This window comes from Amia ocellicauda, chromosome 22, assembly GCF_036373705.1.
Source record: "Amia ocellicauda isolate fAmiCal2 chromosome 22, fAmiCal2.hap1, whole genome shotgun sequence".
Lineage (NCBI taxonomy): Eukaryota > Metazoa > Chordata > Actinopteri > Amiiformes > Amiidae > Amia > Amia ocellicauda.
Window position 1 is genome coordinate 329,026 of NC_089871.1, and position 22,112 is coordinate 351,137.

At 45.7% G+C, this 22,112-nt stretch overlaps 1 protein-coding gene across 2 annotated transcripts in view; it reads right to left on the minus strand.

The window, feature by feature from the left end:
• Window positions 1–14,946: 14,946 nt before the first annotated feature.
• Window positions 14,947–22,112, minus strand: part of tmem132e (transmembrane protein 132E) — a 189,962-nt gene continuing 182,796 nt past the window's right edge. For both annotated transcript variants that reach the window (XM_066695210.1, XM_066695209.1), the window contains 2 exons: window positions 20,751–20,945; window positions 14,947–19,782 (listed from right to left, as the gene is read on the minus strand). In XM_066695210.1, the coding sequence (XP_066551307.1) occupies window positions 18,676–19,782; window positions 20,751–20,945 (1,302 nt within the window). In that variant the 3' untranslated portion in view covers window positions 14,947–18,675. The remainder of the gene's footprint in view (window positions 19,783–20,750; window positions 20,946–22,112) is intronic.

A 22,112-nucleotide genomic window follows, 5' to 3' on the forward strand; every position in this document is an offset into this window, starting at 1 on the left:
GGTGTGAGGCACACAATGGAGACGGCACAAACACAGTACTTGCAAAATCTTGCTCAGACTTATGCTTCTTGATCACACAACTGCAATAGAGGAAGAACCAGAGTGAAACAAACAAGGAAGGCAAGATAAAGAAATCTAAAGCGCACACAAACGAAAGCAGCTCCATCCAGGTTCCTGTGTACAATAACAGTGATGCCCCGGCAAAATAATTCTCCAGCGCAGATCTGGCTCTCTTAAACAGGCCTGTCCTCGCTGTGCAGGCAGCCATCCTACCTCCTTCCACCCATTAGCCACGCGCTCCTTGTGGCTACAGTCTTCCGTCAGCGGTCCACCCCCCCCTCGAAGTTCCACTCCATAAATATTAAGGTGAGAGCACGGCCGCAGGCTCTGATAACAAATATAAATACACGTTGGATAATGAAAATGCCTTTCAACGACTCATTACCGGACGTCTGGCTGTTCGCGATGTCAGCTAATAAGATGTCAGCGCGTTAAGCGCATGCGGCTCGCCGGCTCACTAATCCGACAGGACAGAAGGTATGGGTTCGAACCCGGCCCTCCAGCACTGCACAAATAGAGCTGGGGACTCAGTGTTATTACTGGATTGATATCGTTACACAGCCTTGTCCAGGCCTCTCAGATTCTGTGTCAGTTGCCGTGTCAAGGAAATGATGAACGCAGAGTAATAAAACACGCGGAGCTCGGGGTGACAATCAAAGTTCCCCCCACCCTACCTCTCTGTCGCTGTAATTGTGCACTGGACTCAGGAAGGTCTGCTTCTCAACACAGCTTTACTCATAAAGTCAATCAAACCAAAGCATTTTTCACCGGGAAGACTTTTGTGTGAATTATAGCAGTGCCCGTATGCATAAAACATCTCAGAATTACTCTTGGGATTCACGCTAAAAGTTAGTTGGGAGTAAAATTACTCCTCCTTCTGAGTAGGAGGTAGGACGTAGTTATAAAGCCTTTTACACATACTTTTAGTCAGGAGTAGGCTACAATCCTAAGAAAAATGTTTAGCAAATTTTCACGAGAAAATGTCTCACTGTGATGTATTTTCTCCATTTTCCAAAAAAAATAACAAGAAAAAATAAAACATTAGATTACATGTAGACAAGTAGACGTGACAATAACAAATAGTATGCTAACTCAGCCTTTTATTTGTCTTTAATTTCACATTAAATGAAAAGCATTTCCCACTTATTCCTTCATTACAAGGCTGTTAATTAAAGTGCTACATGGAATTTAAATGCTATTAATTTCTCATTTAAAATCATAATTAAAAAATATACATAAAACATCTTAAATTTAACACTATGTATCCTGTTGTACATAGGACATTGATTGTGCAAACACTAGTGAAACACTGGGGTACATACATGATGGGTTTTACACAGATTTGCTATTTCAGACACTTGTTCTGTATGGAATAAAATTCTAAAGTGAACATGCATTCGTCACATTAATCATAGTTAATTATGAATATGCGTTGTTTGAGTGGGTCATTTTTAACTCATTTTGTGGCTTATTTTCACTTTTATTTGTCTGTAATAGCAAATTGGTGTAAAAACCTTGATGAATATAGACTAGCCTATTGATTATGAATGCATCTTGTTTGGGGGATATTTGCCATGCAGTAGTGGGGAATAATAAACTATCAATCGATCTCGGTGTTGTTAATGCCATTATGGTCTGTAGGTGAGGAGTACCAGGCCAGAGACCCAGAGGCGGGGGTTTAAATTTCAGCCAGGACATCAAGAAGAGACACAGTCTTGGGGTTTCATTGCATCCCTTTAGCCCCCCCAGTCTGAGTATACATCACCTGCCTGCTTCCTCGGATGACCTGAAGCATCTGCAGACAGAGATCAGCACCTGCTTTGTTGCAACACCTCTCTGAGATGCTGTGGCTCAAAACCAAAGGTTTTTCATGTTTTTTGTTTTGTTTATCAGAGCGCAGTCTCTGTAATTCCAGCTGCACGAACCGGAGCTTCTAAGCTGTCATTCATTTTGATCTACACAAGGCGGATTTTCATCAGAAGCGGGTAAAGATGGTGTGTAAACCTGCCGGGGGATCTGCTGCCGTTCTCTGGCCCTTTCTTCTCAGAGTGCTGCGCCTGCGAACCGCTCTCACTGGCTGCAGGAGTGTTTAAAAATAAATGTGAGAGATACACAGATATTAAAAGCCAGGCAAAGACAGCGAGGCTATACCTGGATATTCCCGGCGCTCCACAGATCTCGCTGAAACAGGAATCAAGGAAAGCCCACAATGATCCATAAAGCCTCCGAATCAGACTGCCTCCCTCAGTTACCGGTCCTGCGCTGAAGCGAAATCTCCGGCAGCCACCCTCCTCCGAGCCGCTGCTTCTTCACTGCAGTGCTTTCTAGTCACAGCTCTCTTAGTTTGTTTGCTTTCTTGGTGGCGTACTTAGTGGAGACGCATAGTTAAATGTTAAACCTCTTCACTGGCGAATGCTATTTGTGTTTACATTTCTTTGTCATTTAAATGTATCTTTTTTTCCACAATCCTGGTCCTGGAGACTCAATGTCCTGCTGCTTTTTGGTATTTCAAATCCTTAATTGAAGTCATAATTGGCCTAATCAGAGCTTAAGATTTTTAAACCATTGGAGAAATCAGGTTGAATATAAAAGTATATTAGGTGCCCAAATTCTCTAACTTTTAGTATTTAAAATAGTTAAAAGTCAATTTAAGGAATTTATTAGTTCAATTAAGGTTTTAGATAATTGAGGGGGAACAAAAACTAGCAGAGTCGCCAGAAGCAGGATTGGGAACTACGGCCTTACGTAAACTTTAAACTGCATCCCTTCTTCATAAGAAGTAAAATGAATTAATGAAAGGACAATAAAATAAATATGTTTAAAATTAAATAAAGTACATCGAGTTTTCATACTGGTCCAGTTCTGTAGGAAATCCACTCCCCCCCGCAGGCAGGAGCCCAGACTCCACTGTTTCTGATCCCACTAAGGGTTTCATTAGATCCAGCCCGTTAAGAGCCTCTCGTTAGTGCATCCTCATGTATTAATAGCCAAACGTCCGTGCGTCTCTCCCCCCCGGCGAGTGCCAGTCACCCAGCTTCTTTCATAAAGCTGCATTAATTATTCAGACCTTATTAATATGAATGATTGTGCAAGTTAATTTCCTCTAAGGTACAACTTTGGTCTCTAATTAAACTGCACACTCTACAGCAGCAGTCATCGTTATTGGGCCTGTGTTAATAACGAGGGACGTGGAGGGGAGGGGAGCGCTCCCTCTGGCTGTTTAGAGTAATCGAGCGCCTGGAAAGTGTGCAGACCGGAGCGCAGGGGTGAGAGAAAGAGGCACCAGATATTTACTGCGTTATTTACAGCGGGGACAGACCAATCGAACAGGAGGATTTACAAACACTAGTATAAAAGCACTTAATTGTAACTATAAACACAATGATGACTGTTTTGCTGGTTTGTGTCATCTGTCAAATGACTCCCCAGTTCACTGACTTCATGGCCATAGATTCTGATATTGCTCCTTTAAATTTCCTCTTTAAAGCAGCTACTTCTGATAAAAGCTGGTATTCCTTCCAGCCTTGCTTGAACCAAGCTTTAAAAATGTAAAACTACGGGAACCAAAGCCATCATTTGGTACTTACATCATTTTAGTACTTAAAGAATTTAGGAAAATTATTTCTAGGCTGCTAACACAAATATTCCAAAAGACGCTTAGAACAGGGGATGTGCCCACTGACTGGAAGACAGCAAATGTCATACCAATCAACAAGAAAGGGGACAAAACTGAGCCAGGAAATTACAGACCAATCAGTCTCACCTGCATCACCTGTAAAATGTTGGAAAAAATTATTAGACAGAAAATAGAGATAGTCAACATGGGTTTAGACGAGACAGATCATGTCTTATTTATTTGAGTTCTTTGAACACGCAACTGCAGCTGTAGATCACGTGAAAGCATATGATATGATATACTTAGATTTCCAAAAAGCTTTTGATAAGGTTCCACACCAAAGACTGATCCTCAAATTGGAAGCTGCAGGCATTCAGGGTAATGTAAGTAGATGGATTATGAACTGGTTGATGTATAGGAAACAGAGGGTGTCGATTAGAGGAGTCGCTTCTAACTGGAGTGAGGTTGTTAGTGGAGTTCCACAGGGATCAGTACTAGGGCCTGTGCTTTTTCTAATCTATATTAATGATCTGGACTCTGGGATAGTTTGCAAACTTGTCAAATATGCAGATGATACTAAAATAGGTGGCTCAGCAGATACAATCTCGGCAGCACAGGCTATTCAAAGGGACTTAGATAATATTCAGTTGTGGGCGACACCTGGCAGATGAAATTCAATGTGGACAAGTGCAAGGTATTACATGCAGGTAACAAAAATGTCCACTATAATTACACTATGGGAGGAACAGAACTAGATGAAGTAACGCATGAGAAAGACCTAGGAGTCTACATGGACTCCTCACTTTCTCCATCCAAACAATGTGGGGAAGCAATAAAAAAGTCAAACAGGGTGTTAGGGTATATTGTCAAAAGTGTAGAATTGAGAACAAGGGCAGTGATGTTCAGACTGTACAATGCACTAGTTAGAGCTCATCTGGATACTGTGGACAGTTCTGGGCTCCACACTTCAAGAAAGATATCGCTGCTCTAGAGGCAGTTCAGAGGAGAGCAACCAGACTTATTCCAGGTCTGAAGGGAAAGTCCTACTGAGAGACTGAGGAACTGAACCTTTTCACCCTGGAACAGAGAAGACTACGTGGGGACTTGATCAAAGTCTTCAAAATCATGAAAGGCATCGACCACATCAGACCAGAGGAGCTTTTCCAGATCAGCAGGGACACACGCACCCGGGGACACAAATGGAAATTGGGCTTCAAGGCATTCAAGACAGAAAACAGGAGACACTTCTTCACACAGAGAGGCGTCACAATCTGAACAAACTCCCCAGCGATGTGGCTGAAGAGACAATTTGGGAACATTCAAAAACAGACTGGATAGGATCCTTGATCACTTAGTTATTAATGGACACAAAACGAGCATGATGGGGAGGATGGCCTCCTCTCGTCTTGTCTCATCTTATGTTCATAAGTCTCAGCTCCTAAACTGCAGTCATTATCTGCTTCATTAGACATATTTTACATTTGGCTCATATGCTGTCAACCTGTGAACAATAAACTGCTCTCAGAGGCGCAGGACGTTTATAAACAGGGCTCCAGTTTTTTGTGATTGAGGGCTGTTAGAAATAAATACATAAAGAGTGTCAGATTAATTAAATCATTACTCCAGTGTGTTATCTGATGGCTCAGAAGAGAAAACAGCAGAAAAAAAACCTCTGCACCCCTGCTAAATTAGGGTGGTTTGCATCGTTGGCGCATTTCATCACTTTTGGGAAACGTAGGTGGGGAAGGGGGTGAAACACCTGCAACACTATAAGAGAGTTCTCACTTTCTTGATTTGTTATGATGTCCCGGGTTTTGAGGTATTTGTAAGTGTGTATATGTAACTCAAGATTTCTCAGCAGCACAGCTAGCCATGATCGCAGTGATGGAGCCCACAGACTGGATAGGATCCGTGGATCACTTAGTTATTAATGGACACCAAACAAGCACGATAGGTCGAATGGCCTCCTCTCCATTGGACACTTTCTTATGTTCTTATGTGTGCACAGGAAGCAGGAAGTGACATCAGACAAGCAGTAGTCTCAAAGACACGCCCCCTGCACAAAGGCAAGCGGCCAACTTGGAAGTGATTGTGTAAATATGTGAAAAAATAACGCATTGAGGGTGTGTGACTTGTCTTTGGGTCTTTGAAAGTCCTCTCTCTCTAATGGACAAAATGTATGTTGATAAAAATATGTATATAAATCACATTTGAGTGCAACAGTCAAACACAGTTATAAAAAAGTTCCAAAAGTTCCCATTCCTTATCTTGTGTATAAATATCACCCTATGCAGAGAATTTGGGACATTTAAAAATAAAACAATTTACATTGTTTACAGGTGGAGGGAGAGGATTTGAATGTTAAATTTAACAAAAAAATTATAAAGAGGTTTGTGTGTCTAATCCCTAAGTGTGTAATTTATAAATTCATACACCAAGCGTGATGCGTCTCATTGTGTTAGAGCCGTCCTTCAGCAGTCTGTGCTGCCGGAATTACACAAGGTGTCTCAAGCACCAAGAGACGCCCTTCACAAGATGCATTAACTTATAAAACAGCCGCTCTCAGAAACGGGTTCAAAAGCTTGAGAACAGCCAGCACTTGGGATGCAGACCTTTCAATTGGAGCACAAAACTGAAGAAATGCAATACTAATAACAGGAAAGGGAGAGAGATTTCAGATGTAATATTCTTTACTCTTCTAATCCTCAGCTGATACGTCGGAGCGCCGAGTGAAATTGAACGCAGAGAGATGAACACTACCCTGTGAGGAGCTGCAGCGGTTTTCTGCCTTCGGTTAATCTGAGCCGCAATCTCACGGCTGCCGAACTGCTGGGTCTGCGTTATCCGCCGGGGCCGCCTATAAATCACAGGGACGATTTAAGCAAGTTATGTATTGTTTTCGGTAAACAAAGGCTATGACTTAGGAGGGAGAGCATTAGTATTATGGTCTAATCTGGGGCTGTAGTTTAAAAATCTGTGCTTATCACGGCAAGACAGCATCCCCCTAAAGTGGATAATCTGCTTTAGGAGAAAGCTCACAAAATAATAGAGCGCCCTTTCATTGGGCTCGGTGCCGGGGAACATTTGGGTCGGTCTGTGGGAAATCTCCTCGTCCTCTAATGAATGATAATGAATCGTGCATTACTACGTAGCCGGCTTTATTACACAACGTCAGGCCCACTTATTATCACAAAGCTTTCAGCCCCGGTCAGAGTCACCTGTGAGGAGTTACAGCAGGATTGGAAAGCTTGCGGACAGTCAGAAGGGCGGTCTGCTCCCTTTGCCGAGCAGTTTGAGTCCTTTCACCCGCTGGGTAGCTTGTCATGTGTCACCTGGTTTGGAGAACAGCTACATAATCCTACAGGCTGAGTTCAGATAATATTGTTTTAAAATGTATTTCTGTTCCATCAGAATCCTCTTAAAAGAGCACAAAGACTTGCTTAAAGAACGTCACACAATAGAAATGAAAGTGAGCCAAAGACAGATTGTCAGATTGTGTCTGCAGGCCTGAAAAAGACCCCATGAGGGGAGATTTCTCAATTCAGACACTGAGATAAAATGCCCACCTCACTAAATTCCCTCACAGGTCGGGCTGAGATGCCGGGGGCCTCCAGAGAGATTCCCCAGACACAACGGAAACTTAATTGAGGAGAAAAAAAAATGCTCACCGTTTAGCCTCGTGTAAAATAAGTAACCTAGCATTCCTGACGTTTAATCTCGTTTCACATCCTATTATCTATGCTTGAGTTCCATTCCTGATACAGCCGAGGTTGTTATTTGCATCAACAGAAAAAGGAAACCTTAGCAAATGTTGCCTGCAAAAGGACTTCACAAAGCCAGCAGCGAGGAAGCATGGTGGGAAAACAAATTAGCAAATGTATTACGCGCCAGAAAACTGGCATATGCGCACCGAGCAATTACAACCCTGTTTTCTTTAAGTGCCAGATCTGCAGAGACACAGGAGAGAGGTGCTGATTGCCTCAGAAAGCAGTCAGGTAGCGGAGAGATAAATGTAATTATGAAATGCTCAAATTGTGAGGAACAAAGGTAACTGCATGAAATTCCCTATTAACATGATTTCTAGAGGAAAAAAAAGCTTTGAGTGGAAGAATCACTTAAGATGTAATGAAGAGAAAAAAATACTTTTAATTTGCCATGCAAGGTCAGTTTAATCTGATATGGAAATTAAATGCTGCAAGTCTTAAAATGTAAGACTCTTTACCTATGAGATCTGGTCTTCAGATGTCATATAAAAAGTGGAGAGGAGTAATTGAAATTATTTCAACCATCGTAACATGGGAGTTTCATCAGATCATTAGCAGTGCAGCCTTAGATGTGTCAGAGAGAGGGTTGCTAACAGATTCACTTGAACGTGCCGCAGTCAATGGCATGAACTTCTGTGAAAGGAATTGAAGGCCGGATAAAAAAAATGTAATTCTATAACAGTAGTAGTGGCTCAAAATTGGAGAGATCTATTGGACGTCTTCTCCTTGAGCAGATACTCACACAAACGGATATTGATTTGTGAAATGCCAAGGAAAAACGGAGACGTCCTTAAAGGCATTCACAAAACTAATATAAGGATCAGTTGTAGTTGACATTTTCCAAGTACTGAACTCATTTAGTGTTTAGCAGAATACTACACAAATAAAGCAAGCAGGCCAGGTTGGGGGCAGACGACGCATTGAATGAATCTCTGGGAATTGAGTGCCAGGTTTGAGAGCTCGCGTGGATCTGGAGACCGAGTGGCAGCCGCTGCAGCAGTTAAGACGCATTTTAAAGTTTGATTTCTCTTCATGAGGAATCGCACATGTTGACAACCTCGAGTGCGGCTTGAAAACAATTAGCTGAAGCTCTGTCCTCCTTTACACCAATTATCAAAGGCAACCACCTGTGAGGATTGATTTTCTCAAGCTGCTTTACATGTGTTTTTCATGGGGTTGGGCTAGAGATGACATAAACACAACAATGTATTCATCCATAGAAATGTGGACTTGGAAAAGGGTTCAAAGAAATCAACCACATGTTTATCTTACCTCTATTCTATTGTCTCACTCCTTTCCAGATGAACAATTTTCCGCTTCTAAAATATAACGGGATCTGTTCTTCACTGCGCAGCCACTTGAGAATGTTGGAAGCAATCGATTGCTATCTGAGGCACTCTCGATCCGGTTTGGAAGGGGCATGCATTCCACAGTGGTGGAAAGGAGAGAGAGAAAATATACCTGAATCGACTACCAGCAGAGCGAACCTCAATTAAGGAGATCATAAAATAGGACCATCAAGAAAACAAAGTGCAGCTGGAGTAAACGTGTAACACAGCTAGGTGGGGCTGTGACACAAGGATGCCCAAGGTTTCCTCTTCCCCTGATTTGGCCAAATTCACCTAAAACTTTTTGAGCCGTGCCCGACGGTCGATTTATTGCATCACATTTGCTCGACAGCATTAGCATGAAGAAGTGGAAGGCGTAAGGGGACGGATTGCATCAATAATGCCGTAGCAGAGCCCAGTTCGAGCTCCTCTGATTAATATGCTAATAAGCTCTGCGATGCTTCATTAATCAGTAATAAGCACGCACTCTCGGCTCTCTGCAGCTCCCACTAAAGAGAGATGTCTGATCAAAGGCAACGCAAGAGTCGCAGACTTTCTGTTCGGCAAAGAAATTGTCTCACTGAGAGACCTGCTACACGCCCAGCTCCAACCCCCCAAATGCACACACACGCACACACACAGGTGTGGATTTGAGCACTTGTCTTCTCCGAGAATGACGTCTGTCTCTCAGCACGCTTCCAATTACCTCCACAAAGCCAATCAAACTCTTGATCGCCTTGTCAAGGTTTAATGAGAAACGCTGCTGCAGAATGCAAACCGCTCTCCCAGCTGTGTTCAGGGCTGTCTGGCTTCAAGGCTCTGTGCTGTTTGTAAAAATAACTATTTGTTGTTTCTCTTGTTCTACACATTTTTCAGATGCCGAATGGATGTGTTAAGTGATTTACACAAGGTTTGCTGCAGAAGATCTGCCTACAACTCCACTGGTTTCATAAGCAGGCTGAGAAGGAGTTAAACAGACAAAAGGTAGTCTATTGAACATCAGTCTTGCTCCCCCCCCGGGCAGAAACAAAGACGGCCTTGATGTCGCCTTTCATCTGCGTTTTTTCAAAAAGATCAGATTTAACATGTTTGTTCTGTGCTGCTCTGATCAAAACTTTTGTGTTCAATGGATTTACTGTTTCCAGAAAACTTTTCAAAAATATTAGTCTTCTCAGCCCTTATTAAAATAAACAAATGTGTGTGTGTGTGTATATATATATATATATACACTCACCTAAAGGATTATTAGGAACACCATACTAATATTGTGTTTGACCCCCTTTCGCCTTCAGAACTGCCTTAATTCTACGTGGCATTGATTCAACAAGGTGCTGAAAGCATTCTTTAGAAATGTTGGCCCATATTGATAGGATAGCATCTTGCAGTTGATGGAGATTTGTGGGATGCATACCCAGGGCATGAAGCTCCCGTTCCACCACATCCCAAAGATGCTCTATTGGGTTGAGATCTGGTGACTGTGGGGGCCAGTTTAGTACAGTGAACTCATTGTCATGTTCAAGAAACCAATTTGAAATGATTCGACCTTTGTGACATGGTGCATTATCCTGCTGGAAGTAGCCATCAGAGGATGGGTACATGGTGGTCATAAAGGGATGGACATGGTCAGAAACAAAGCTCAGGTAGGCCGTGGCATTTAAACGATGCCCAATTGGCACTAAGGGATCTAAAGTGTGCCAAGAAAACATCCCCCACACCATTATACCACCACCACCAGCCTGCACAGTGGTAACAAGGCATGATGGATCCATGTTCTCATTCTTTTTTTTCTCCAAATTCTGACTCTACCATCTGAATGTCTCAACAGAAATCGAGACTCATCAGACCAGGCAACATTTTTCCAGTCTTCAACTGTCCAATTTTGGTGAGCTTGTGCAAATTGTAGCCTCTTTTTCCTATTTGTAGTGGAGATGAGTGGTACCCGGTGGGGTCTTCTGCTGTTGTAGCTCATCCGCCTCAAGGTTGTACGTGTTGTGGCTTCACAAATGCTTTGCTGCATACCTCGGTTGTAACGAGTGGTTATTTCAGTCAAAGTTGCTCTTCTATCTGCTTGAATCAGTCGGCCCATTCTCCTCTGACCTCTAGCATCAACAAGGCATTTTCGCCCACAGGACTGCCGCATACTGGATGTTTTTCCCTTTTCACACCATTCTTTGTAAACCCTAGAAATGGTTGTGCGTGAAAATCCCAGTAACTGAGCAGATTGTGAAATACTCAGACTGGCCCGTCTGGCACCAACAACCATGCCAGGCTCAAAATTGCTTAAATCACCTTTCTTTCCCATTCAGACATTCAGTTTGGAGTTCAGGAGATTGTCTTGACCAGGACCACACCCCTAAATGCATTGAAGCAACTGCCATGTGATTGGTTGGTTAGATAATTGCATTAATGAGAAATTGAACAGGTGTTCCTAATAATCCTTTAGGTGAGTGTATATATATACACACACACACACACACACAAGACATGAACGCAATTGCTTTCATCCAAAACATTCTGGAAACAGAGAGAGGGCTTTCTGTTTGAAAAGACTTGCTGATTGTTAAGACAAACCGACTGTTAAGACAAGAACTGAGGACTGAAATGGTGCTATTTTAATTATAATGCTTCTCAGAGAGATTGAATTGTGTGGGCAGATTTGCATATAGTTATACAATTCTCAGAGTCAAGGTGTTGTCTTACTCTCCTGGACATGCGGCTCGATCACCGGCGCTCATCGAGGCCAGTGAGTGGCACAAACCCTCCAGACGTGACGCTGGCCTTTCTAATTTCATCGACGCTTCTTAAACGGCAGAAATGTCCAATTCCACCGAACCAAGTCCCATCTCAAACTCCCCGTGGTTGTGTTGCAGCTCAATTGTTAAGTGCTGCTTCACATTGCTGCATAAACGCAGCCGAAGTCCCACTGGGCGGCGGTGCGTCTCCCCGAGGCACCGGGGCGCAGGGCAGCTCGCTACAACGTCTGAACCAGGAATAAACTCGCATCAGGAGATGTTTATTCTCCAAACTCTAAATTATTCACAGTGAGAGTCGTTCTGCTTTTGTTCAATTCCACCTTCAAAGATCTTGCCTTCAAAGTTGTGCTCCGAATTGTCAAGAAAACCCCCTTTTCTCATGACCTTTACAATGTATTTTCTTTTTGCTTCAGTCAGCACAATGACTTGGCATTTCTGGTGCCATGAAGGAAGCGCATTAATCAGAGGGGAAAAGAAAAACAAAGATTTCCTGGGGTGTATTTTAACGACTCTACCTGCCTTTAACACTCAAAGTAACACTGCTGTGGTCGTAGAAAGTCCTCGGCACTTGAGTCTGTAATGATGATTTGGTTAACTGGTATTGAAACATGTAAATATTTGTTTTATGTTCTGGATTTGCTCTTGAATGCACCACACAATCCCAATCCTGTCGATGTCGCTCAGAGTTTAATGAAGAAATATTTATACAAACTATCCATAACTACTCCTCCTACTACTCACTCATCTCTAGTAATGAAATGATTTGTTTCAGTGGTAATTTATTATTTTCTTTCTTCCCTGTTCCTCATTCAGACCTGGCACTCACTTACAATTATTGTCCTAATCAGTGAGAAACATCTAGACCTTTTCATACCTTCAGAGATGGTCTCTGGGACCTGATGGACTGGTCCACCAGAACCAGGGCACAGAACCACTGGACTCATCTACAGAAGCAACCTGTCGTTTCCTCAGATGCCTCCCGTTCCTGGCTAAACCCAAACCCAGGCCTCGAAAGCGACTGGCACCTGTGGATAATGAAGTTCTCATCAGCATGGCGCTTCACAATCACATACAGGGAAATGATTCACAGCATGGGAATGAAATGTCACCACTTTGATGAGGTCATCTTCTGCTCCCAAAATCTCCTTAAGGCAAGGAAACTAATGCCGAAATGCTGCAGGATTTCTCCTTAAAGCTCAACTCTTTTAATAATAATAATCTTCCCCTGTCAGTGTCAATTTGTCACCTTCATGTATAAACCCATCGTAGGCAACTGTCCACTCTTTTACAAAGCTTCACCGAAGGCTGTCACACGCAGAAGGGTCAGGTTTCAGTCAGTTTAGCCGGAAGGATTGACGTATTTCAATCTCAGCGGGACTGTGATGTTCTATATAAGATGCATTATAACTGCATTTCCTCCGATAATAAAAGTAGAACGTATCTCTAGTGTTTGATATAAAAGATGATCGCCTGTCCTGACAGAGTCTGTAGACTTCGCTTGTTGGTGGCCAAGCTGTTCTGCATAGAAGAGATGAAAGAACGAAGTTTGAGGGGGGATTTTAATATGATATGATAATAAATGATGAAAAACCTCTTTCTATCTATATCTTGTTTTTTAAGTTATTAAGTTTTTCGGAGCCGCTCAGTTCAAACACTGTCTAAATAAACCCCCTCTGCAGGCGGCTGGGAAACTCAGAGGTGCGCACGATCACCCTAATCAGTGCGCGCTGAACAGCACGTTAATTAACCCCTGAGCTGCTATAACACCCACTCATTTAAATGGCTGGGTATGAACTCTGAGCCATAACTGACATTTTATTTAAAGGGGGATATGTGTAAAGCCCCCAGATTAATCCTTAACCCTAAATCAAGCTACATTGTGCATTATAATTTAATTCAAGACGTAGACTAGCTTTAGGCTGTGTCTAGGGTTAGATTACTAAACAAACACACATCTCCATTAGTGCTGGGGCTGCATTGCTACTGGTTTCATTTAAACAGATTCCTTCATTTATTGGCTGTTGGACAGGCCTGGAGTTCAGGTCGATTGGTAGCCTAGAACCCAAACCTCAAACCAAGCCAGCACCAACTTGAAGCTGCACTCAATTGTTCACTCATCGTTTTTTTTGTCCAGCCAGTAGAAATGCAACCCTGAGTTTTCTGGTCATCCAAACCCAAACCCCAACTTTCTTTAGGCTTAGACTAGGGTTAGGATTAGTTGGGCTGGAGCCAATCATTAGACAAGCACCCTTCAAACTGTGTGCCATTGTAATGCTCTACTCAACACTGCTGACTTGATCTGCACACGGTGCTAGGTGTCTAGCGATGAAGAGCAGCACCACAAACTATTAACTGTACCCGTGTTGTGTCAGTGCACCATATGCTCTACCAAACCTCTAGGTCCTCACCTGTGTTGTGTCAGCTCACCGTATGATCCATTGTACCTATAGGTCTTCTGTTCCAGCCCCTCTCTCTTCACCCCCCTTTTATTGCACCAACAGAAACACAAGACAAATCTCCACTTTGAATGAGTCCACACCCTGCTCGACCACGGAGGAACTGTGCTGAGGCAGGTTCATGGCCCGCTCTCACGCAGCGCTGCTCAACGCCCTTGTTGTGAAACCGCTAATGCCTTTACACTGGTTCATCACATCCCATTCGGAGAGGCATATCAGAGGGATCAAGATGCATGGCATCCAATGTGAACAAGAGGCTAATTTAAAGGATCACACCGGCGCTAATTTATAGCTGCCAGAGATGACAAATCCATTAAGTGTTTTGATGTATCTGAGTGATGTAATAGTGGGATGACGGGCAGTATTTCATCTGCTCAACTGAAGGATGTCTCCTTGACAAATGATCAAGCTGAAATTACATCTAACTCTCCTTCAAATGGTTTTGCTCCTGATCTCCCGTTGTTGTTGAACACATTCCCGGCGCTATTGTGTCAGCGCGTCTCGTTAAAGCTCTAGCAGACAGCGCTCTTTACTTCTGAGAGCTACTTACAGACCGGCGCCTCTTTAAATTAAGATAAGCACCTGAAATATGTCCGTTATCAGCTACCAACGCAGAGGGAGAAGTATGGGAGATGCGATAAGGGAGAACCGGCACTGGCATGCTCTTCTAAAGCGAGGCTGGTGGGCCGGTCTGCGCCGCACACTGCGTTTCTGCAGAAACCCCTTTCCTGTCTGGACTGTGCCGGGTCTTGGGTCTCCACGGGATGCTTAGAGAGGAGGAGTAGCTGGTACAGTGGCTCAGTCCTGAAGGGCGACACAGGGACGGTGATGAGCACAGCTTGGTGTCAAGACGTACCAAATCAACCAAGGACCTGACTTGAATGGGTCTGGTCTCTCCTACCTGTACCCGTGTGTGTCTATCTGACAGGAGGAGGTGGGAGGAGGAAATCAAAACCCAACGAAGCCAGGGCAGGTTATGCATTGTATTTTCTTTAGTACTTTACATACAGGAGGAAAAAAAAATACAGGGGGTTGTCAGGAGAATACAGGAAAATCGACAATGTTCTGTACATCACAGATCTGCACTTCTGGCGGCACACGACGGCCAGGACAGTCTGCACAGGACTCCCGGATCAGAGCGTCTCTCCCGACGGGGAGCGACGATAAAGTTCCTAACGGCAGCTCACACACCGTCCAAGGAGAGAAGAGAGGACTAAAACCACAAGAGCCCCCGAGCGGAGGTCCAGTCCGAGCCGGAGAGTGTGACTGGAGAGAAATAATACTGCGGTTACATGTGCTAATACTGTTCAGGCCGGCTCCAGCAGGGAGCGACGGAAGAAAAGCTTTTGAACAAAACACTTTCAGACTGAAATTAATTAAATCGAGATGTTCTGATGATTTATTTTGTGTATTGTTTTGGGGGGAAGGGGGCTACTTTCATTAATCAGCCATGCTTTTCATTTCCATTAGAGAGTCTGCTGAGAATGTGGCAGCTAACGAAGTGGGTATGAGGTTCGCAGGGTCCCCGGGGGCCCCAGCAACACTGATGCTGGTCAGCCGTCTCAAGGGCCCGTCACATGTGTCTGTCTTGCTTGACAAGAAAATTTAACAAAAAAAACCCCTAAACAAATCAGTGTTTTATATATAAAATGTGATTTTATGCTTCAGTCACATCCCAGTGGAAATGCACAGTGCTCATTTAAAAACATATAGTTATTAATGTTATTATCATTAATAATAACAAAGACATTGGCTTTTCATTCCTAGTGTGTTCAGTATGTCTGATGAACATTGTTATCTGTAAGGACGAAGAAAACTACTGAGCTGCTACTTTGGGTCACAGAAAAGGACAGTCGTTTCCACTGACAGTGTTCTGCCTGTTGGTGCCTGGGCTGATGGACTTGTGTTTGTGCTGCTGGGAGTCGGGGGTTTAAACTCGACTCACAGGGTCTCTGCTTGTGTTCAGCCAGTGCTGTGGCTCCTGCAAAGCAGAAACAGTTTCCAGGAACAGAGAAATTAACTTAAATCGATAATACTGGTACGGCACAGTCCGAGGCGGACTCTCGTCGGGGACGCCGGCTGCTATTAGGAACTTTACTGAGTTTCCTCAGACAGGAAACCTCTGAAGGAGAGCCCTGCGGTATTTCAACAAAAGTAAAAACCTCTCTGTTTGAGTGTCAATGTACAGAATCGTATCTTCGTCCTTTTTAAACCCTCGTGTGTTGGACACACGATGGGTTAAATTCCTGGACAGGAGGAACGGAGACGGCGGAACCGGCCTGTGTCTACCCTGCTCCGCTCTCCTCTGCAGACGGGCGGTTTTGGTTTATTTTTCCTTTCTTTCTTTTTCTTTCTGTACTCCTGAAGTGGTCCAAGTCTTCAAAAACTCCCGGGGCCAGAGAAAACAGCAAACACACCCCCACAACCACCCCTACCCATCCCACATTCTCTACACCCCACCACCCCCCAGTCTTACCACACAATCCGTAATTTCCACAACTCACATTAATTTGCAGGTTTTCGTTGGTAATGTGTGCATAACCCTGAACTTACCTAATGATATCTAAATTATTACACACTAAAGTCAGCTGCAGGCCTGCCATCCAGACTCGGCGGAGCAGCGCCCTTTGGGCTCTTGTTTTCCTTGGCATTACCGCTCAGCGTTTTGGCACCAACTAGCCCGGGAAGTGGACACTGCCCGGACGAGGGGCTGGTCCTGATCGTGGTCGACTCGTACAGCGATAAGGCCAGCTTATGCCCAGGAATGGACTGGACTGGCACTCTGGGTCATGGCAACGATAGATATCCAGTGCATTCTGGGTAAGAATCTGATTGAAATATGGGGCTGGTGTGTTCTTGGGGTGCCAGTTTACAGGCAGATATCTGATCCTGCTAAACAGACACCTCCCCTGCTTCTCTTGATAACTGCGAGAAGACAACATTAAAAATACATTATTATTATAAATAAAGAAAAGTTATTTTATTTTAACAGGAATCCACAGCCGTCTTAGTGGGGGTGGCGAGAAGCTAAGGGGTCCGAGCTACACGATTTTGCCCCCGTCTGTGGAGTAGAGGGGTTTCCTCTCTGTTCACTGAGGTCTCCACACAGGGAGCATCTGCTTGTGATAGAAAAATAGTAAAGTTCTGCCTTGCATTGCGACGGACACTGTGGCTTCCCTACAAAACTAAACACAACATATTGAAGGTGGACTATCGTGTACGTGACGACCTGCCAACTGGCCTTGATGGGAGTCCAGTTTGGATTAGTGAAGCCTGATTCTAAGGATCACGCCGCAGCCGTTTTGGCCTCCGACAGGAATCCCTCTCTGGCAGCTGAAGTGCTGTGTTGTGAAATTTGAGTTCCTTAATCGTAGAAGAAAGAGGCTTCCAAGCCGAGAGTGACTCTGAAGCCTCGATCCGGCTGTGGGAATCCCTGTCCAGCCTCATGGGCAGACACCGCTCTCTGGGGTATCTCTGCTGGAGATGGGGGTCTGGGCCGGGGCTGGAAGGCAGGTCTGAAGCTGCATGCTTGTAATGCATGGTAACATACGTCCTTTATTATTGTCTATGCATGATTAGATAATTATTACAATACAAACATTTACAAATTTGGAAACTCGCTGAATCGCGCCTCAGAGCTCTCTTTCCATGCAATGAATGTTGGGAAAGATGCTTTGCATCTCGGGTGCGGGGGCACCGCGCTTCCACCCCAGTGGGGGCTTTAACCCCGTCCCCCCATGAAGTGTTTCCATTGATAGCCATTACTTAAGTGTCTATGGAAAATGGCCCCCTTCTCAAACCACGGTGGAGAGACAGAATGGTGTCGGCATTAACCGCGACGGAGCGGTTAACCCCGTAAGGCAATTCAATACTTCGCTTCGGCCGTGAGAGTCATGTGACAAGGGAGTGTGGATGAAACCCGCTCTGAGGTCTGTCTCTGTCTTTGCCACAAGTGAAATGAGAGGCAAGGCTGAGAATCAGATCGAATGGAAAGTGAATGTGAAACTGAGGAGGAATACAAAGTAAATCAGCTGTTTAGAACTTTTCTCCACCCCCACCCTGACCAAGCCTGTTTCCAAAAGCGTCTTTTTGGAGCGTTTGTGAAGATGAACAGGGTTTCTGGGACTCTGCACAACATCAGTGACCCTTCCCAACATTCGCTGGAACTGGGACCTACACAACCAAGGCCTCTTTGTTAGAGAAGGTACTTGTACTTATGATAAACCAACAAACACAGAGCCAGGAACCACCTCTCCCTCCCCCCCCACCCCACCCTGAAAGCAGTCCTGCCTTTCCTCAGGCTGATACACCCGTCCCCCGCTGGGCAGGGTGCAGATCTCTGCAGAAGTCATTTCTCTCCAGAACAGTGCTCACCACCGTGAAACAAAATAGTATCGTTCTCCTGCTTCTGTCAGGAGAGAAAGCCGCCACACGCCGTTTCAGTTTCTTTTACATGTTCTGTGTCTTGTCTTGTCTTTGGCGTGGCGTCTTTTCTGCGGCCGTTCAACAACAGTGCGTGCGTACGGGAGGGGGCACTGTGCAAAGGAAATAAAAAAAAGAGAGAGAGAGAGAGAAACTCAGCTCAACCTGTTCTGGTTTAGTTTTCTGTTCGTTTGTGAAAAGATAACTCCACTAAAGTGAAAAAGAGACAGAGAGAGAGAGACAGAAAAGTCCTAAGAAACGGCACGGCTAAGAGCCCTAGGCGATCTCCTTTATCCTGCGCATGTAGTCGTGCAGCTCCTCGGGGTCCTGGAAGCCCATGTCTTGGCACACCCACTGAATGTCCTCCTCGTCGGCGATGGGGATGGAGTTGTAGGGCATGTCCTCCGTGGGCAGCGTGGCGAAGGTGGTGAACTTGACGCGCTTGCGCTTGGAGGTGGGCGAGTTCAGGGGCTCCTCGCTGTGCTCCTTGGTGGAGCCCCCTGAGCTGCCGTCCCCCCGGCCATGCACCTGGCTCTGCACGCTGGTCTGGGAGCTGCCGCTGCTGTGGTGGTCCCCGTGGCAGCAAGTCTGTACCCCCTCCAGGGGGTTGCTGGGGCTCTCCACCTGCTGGGGCGACAGGTCGTTCTGCGCTCGCAGCGGCTGCCCATTGCCCAGGAACACCCAGTGGTGCGAGTGGTCCATGTTGGCCTGGCCTTCGGGGGGGATGCGCTTGTGCCGGTACTTGAGGACGAACACGATGCAGTTGATGAGGAAGACCAGGATGGCCAGGCAGAAGACCCCCAGCAGGGCGTACATGCCGATCTCCAGGTCGGTCAGGCTGCGGGGGGCGTGCACGAAGTCCTCCTCCTCACCCTCACCCTCAGTGGGCCCCTCCGGGTTGCCGATGGTGGGGAAATTGGTGTAGTCGATGGGCACGCTGGCCGGCTGCTCGTTGGTGGCCTCGTAACTGCCTCCGCCCTGCTTGGAGTCCACCCCCGCCTTCCTGGTGACCGGCGCCTCCTCGGCCTCCCCTTGGCCCGGCAGCGTGCCCTGGCTCCCGCGGCCGCCCGGGTAGTCCACGTCCTCATCAGAGTCGTCCTCGGGCCCGAAGCGGACCTTGACGTACACGGGGGCGGCGAAGATGACACTCTTGCGCTTGGTCTTCTGGCACGCCTCGCCTATAGTCATCTCCACGCGGACGATCTCGCCCGAGCCCTCGCCCTCAGCCACCACCAGCGGCCAGCGCAGCTGCGGGTCCTGCAGCACCGTCACCACCTTTTCGTCCAGAGTTGTGCCGTTCAGGTTGTAGTCCTTGGGGTCGTAGAGACTCAGGGGTGCCGCGGTGCCGTCGCTGTAATAAATCCAGATGGACAGAGATGCCTCCTGGAGACACAAGACAGACACAATCAGCTGCTGTCATCATTCGCAAACCACACTGTGAACCGGAAGTGGTGAGATGATAATCTGGGTAATAAGGCTGTAGACTTTGTCTCAGTGCTTCACCTGAAGGATATGTTCTCTAAATTCTACCTTCAGATTCAGGTATTGCTCCAGTGCCTCCTTTGCAGAGCAGAGTATACAGACACACCTGGACTGAGGGGGGAATTTACAACAACAAATTGAGAATTTTAATCTTGCTTGATGAGCCTAGAAAATTATGACAACCTTCAACGTGAAAATAAGATGCTAAGAAGTCTTAGGTTTTCTCAATTCAACAATTAATCTCTGCAGCAGGAACAAAACAGAAAATTGATTCAGCAAATAAGTCAATGGGAGAGAGAGAGAAAAAAAAGACCAACACAAAGTCATGGAAACCCACAAAACAAACAGAGAAAAGTCTGCTGTCAGAGTCTCAACACAAACACAAAGGGGAAAACAAACAGCTACCGGACGATCCCTTCGCAGAGTAATAGGAAATAATTGTTTTAAATTGCTTGAGTACTCCTCTGAGGCCGGGGCACGGTGCGGCAAGTGGTTACTTTTATAGCCACAGCTCGGAGAACACTTAGAACAATACATTACTGTAATTAAATGTAAAGGTGGCCGAGCAGTTGCAGGCGAGTGAAATAGGATTTTAATGCTCGGGCTGATGAAAGCACAGACCTGACTGCCGCCACGCCGCTCATTGCCACCACAGCCCTCGCCTCCCGCCGGCCAATAGAGTTCAATTTAGGCAAATTTTAATTTACTGAGCTCCTCACAAACACAGTGCACGCACACACTCACATGCACACGCACACGCACACGTTTAACAATCTGATACTGCAGCTAGCTTTTCACTTCATGTTGATCGCGTGGGGGGGCAGTCCGTTCCCAGGTCCGGTCCTCCCACCGGAGTCTGCGGTTCGTACCTGTTTGGGTGCCGTGAGGGTGGACAGGCCCATTGCCTTGGCCACCATGGTGTGGCTGTTCCCGGGGCTGGGCTGCAGGCTCAGAGAGAGGCCGGCGATGGCCTGGACCCGCAGGTCTAAGATGGAAACCTTGTCGTCGGTGATGGTGACCGCGGCCTCGCCCAGCACCACCTCCATGGCCAGAGGGGACTCCACCTGAAACACCGGGACACAAAGAGAGAAGCTCAACCACCTGGCAGGAGACGACCACCACAGCGATCAGCGCGGGACTCCCGTTCCTCCGCATGCTGATGGGGATCTCTATTGGATATCTTTAAGTGATCGTCAGCACTAGTGTCAATTAACTAATTAAGTGCTTCAGCGTTAGATAGATGGATGGGCATCTTGCAAAGGATGTCTCAAGGCCCCTGATGGGCAACATCCACAGCCAGCTCCACATACGTCCTGAGGGGGGTTGGAAGGAGAGAATTCTGCATCTAATTAATCATGCATTTAAATAAGAGCATCATGGAGTCGTTCTGAAGGAGCTGTCAGTGAGTAGAGAACATCAGAGAGACTATTAACTGACACTCGTGTTTGTGCTTCCGAAAGACACTTTTTCTCGACTAGCAAAGCTTTTACTTCCATGAATGCTGCTATTAAAAAAATAAAATAAAAATCATATCATTTTCGAAGTTGTTTTCCTGTGCCTGGTCTCTGCCGGCGCTGTGCGCTGCCGTGAGTCCTGACACCCTGTGAAAGAAGGCTTGCAGTAATCATCGGATCATAATGCCTCCTAATGACATATTTAAAACATTTAAAAGGCTTCGTTCCTTCCGTCTGCAACCTGTAATCATTATTATTTCTGGCGCTTCTCAAAACGCTCTCGTCAAAGGAGGCTGAGAGCCAAATCGGCTCTCTAACGGCTGAGATCTCTGCAGTGGCGCTATGCCGCGGTCCCGGACCCGAGGATTACGGAGCGAGAGATCGCTGGTCTCTCCCGCACGACGGTCACGGATCATCTTCAAAATGAAGACTCCCGTCTGAACCATTTAAAAGGAGATTGCTGTTTGTCTGTCCCTCTTGAGATCAAGTGGATGAGGATGATTCTCTCAGACACACCGATCTGGCGTGATTTACTGATGCAAAGTCGCTGTTTTCTCAGATCTCAAAGCCCTCCGTCCCTCCTCTACAAGATGAGAGATAACAGTGAAACATTGTTGTCAAAGTCATGATGCACTGGAACGCCTTGATGCTAATCTGATATATAGCAGAAAATATGAAAGATTGCACTTGTCCAGAATGGATCTAATTTTTAAACCATCCCTCCAACCCCCCAGCCTCCCCACTCAGACTGTATTGATCTCCACAGAGGGAGGGAAC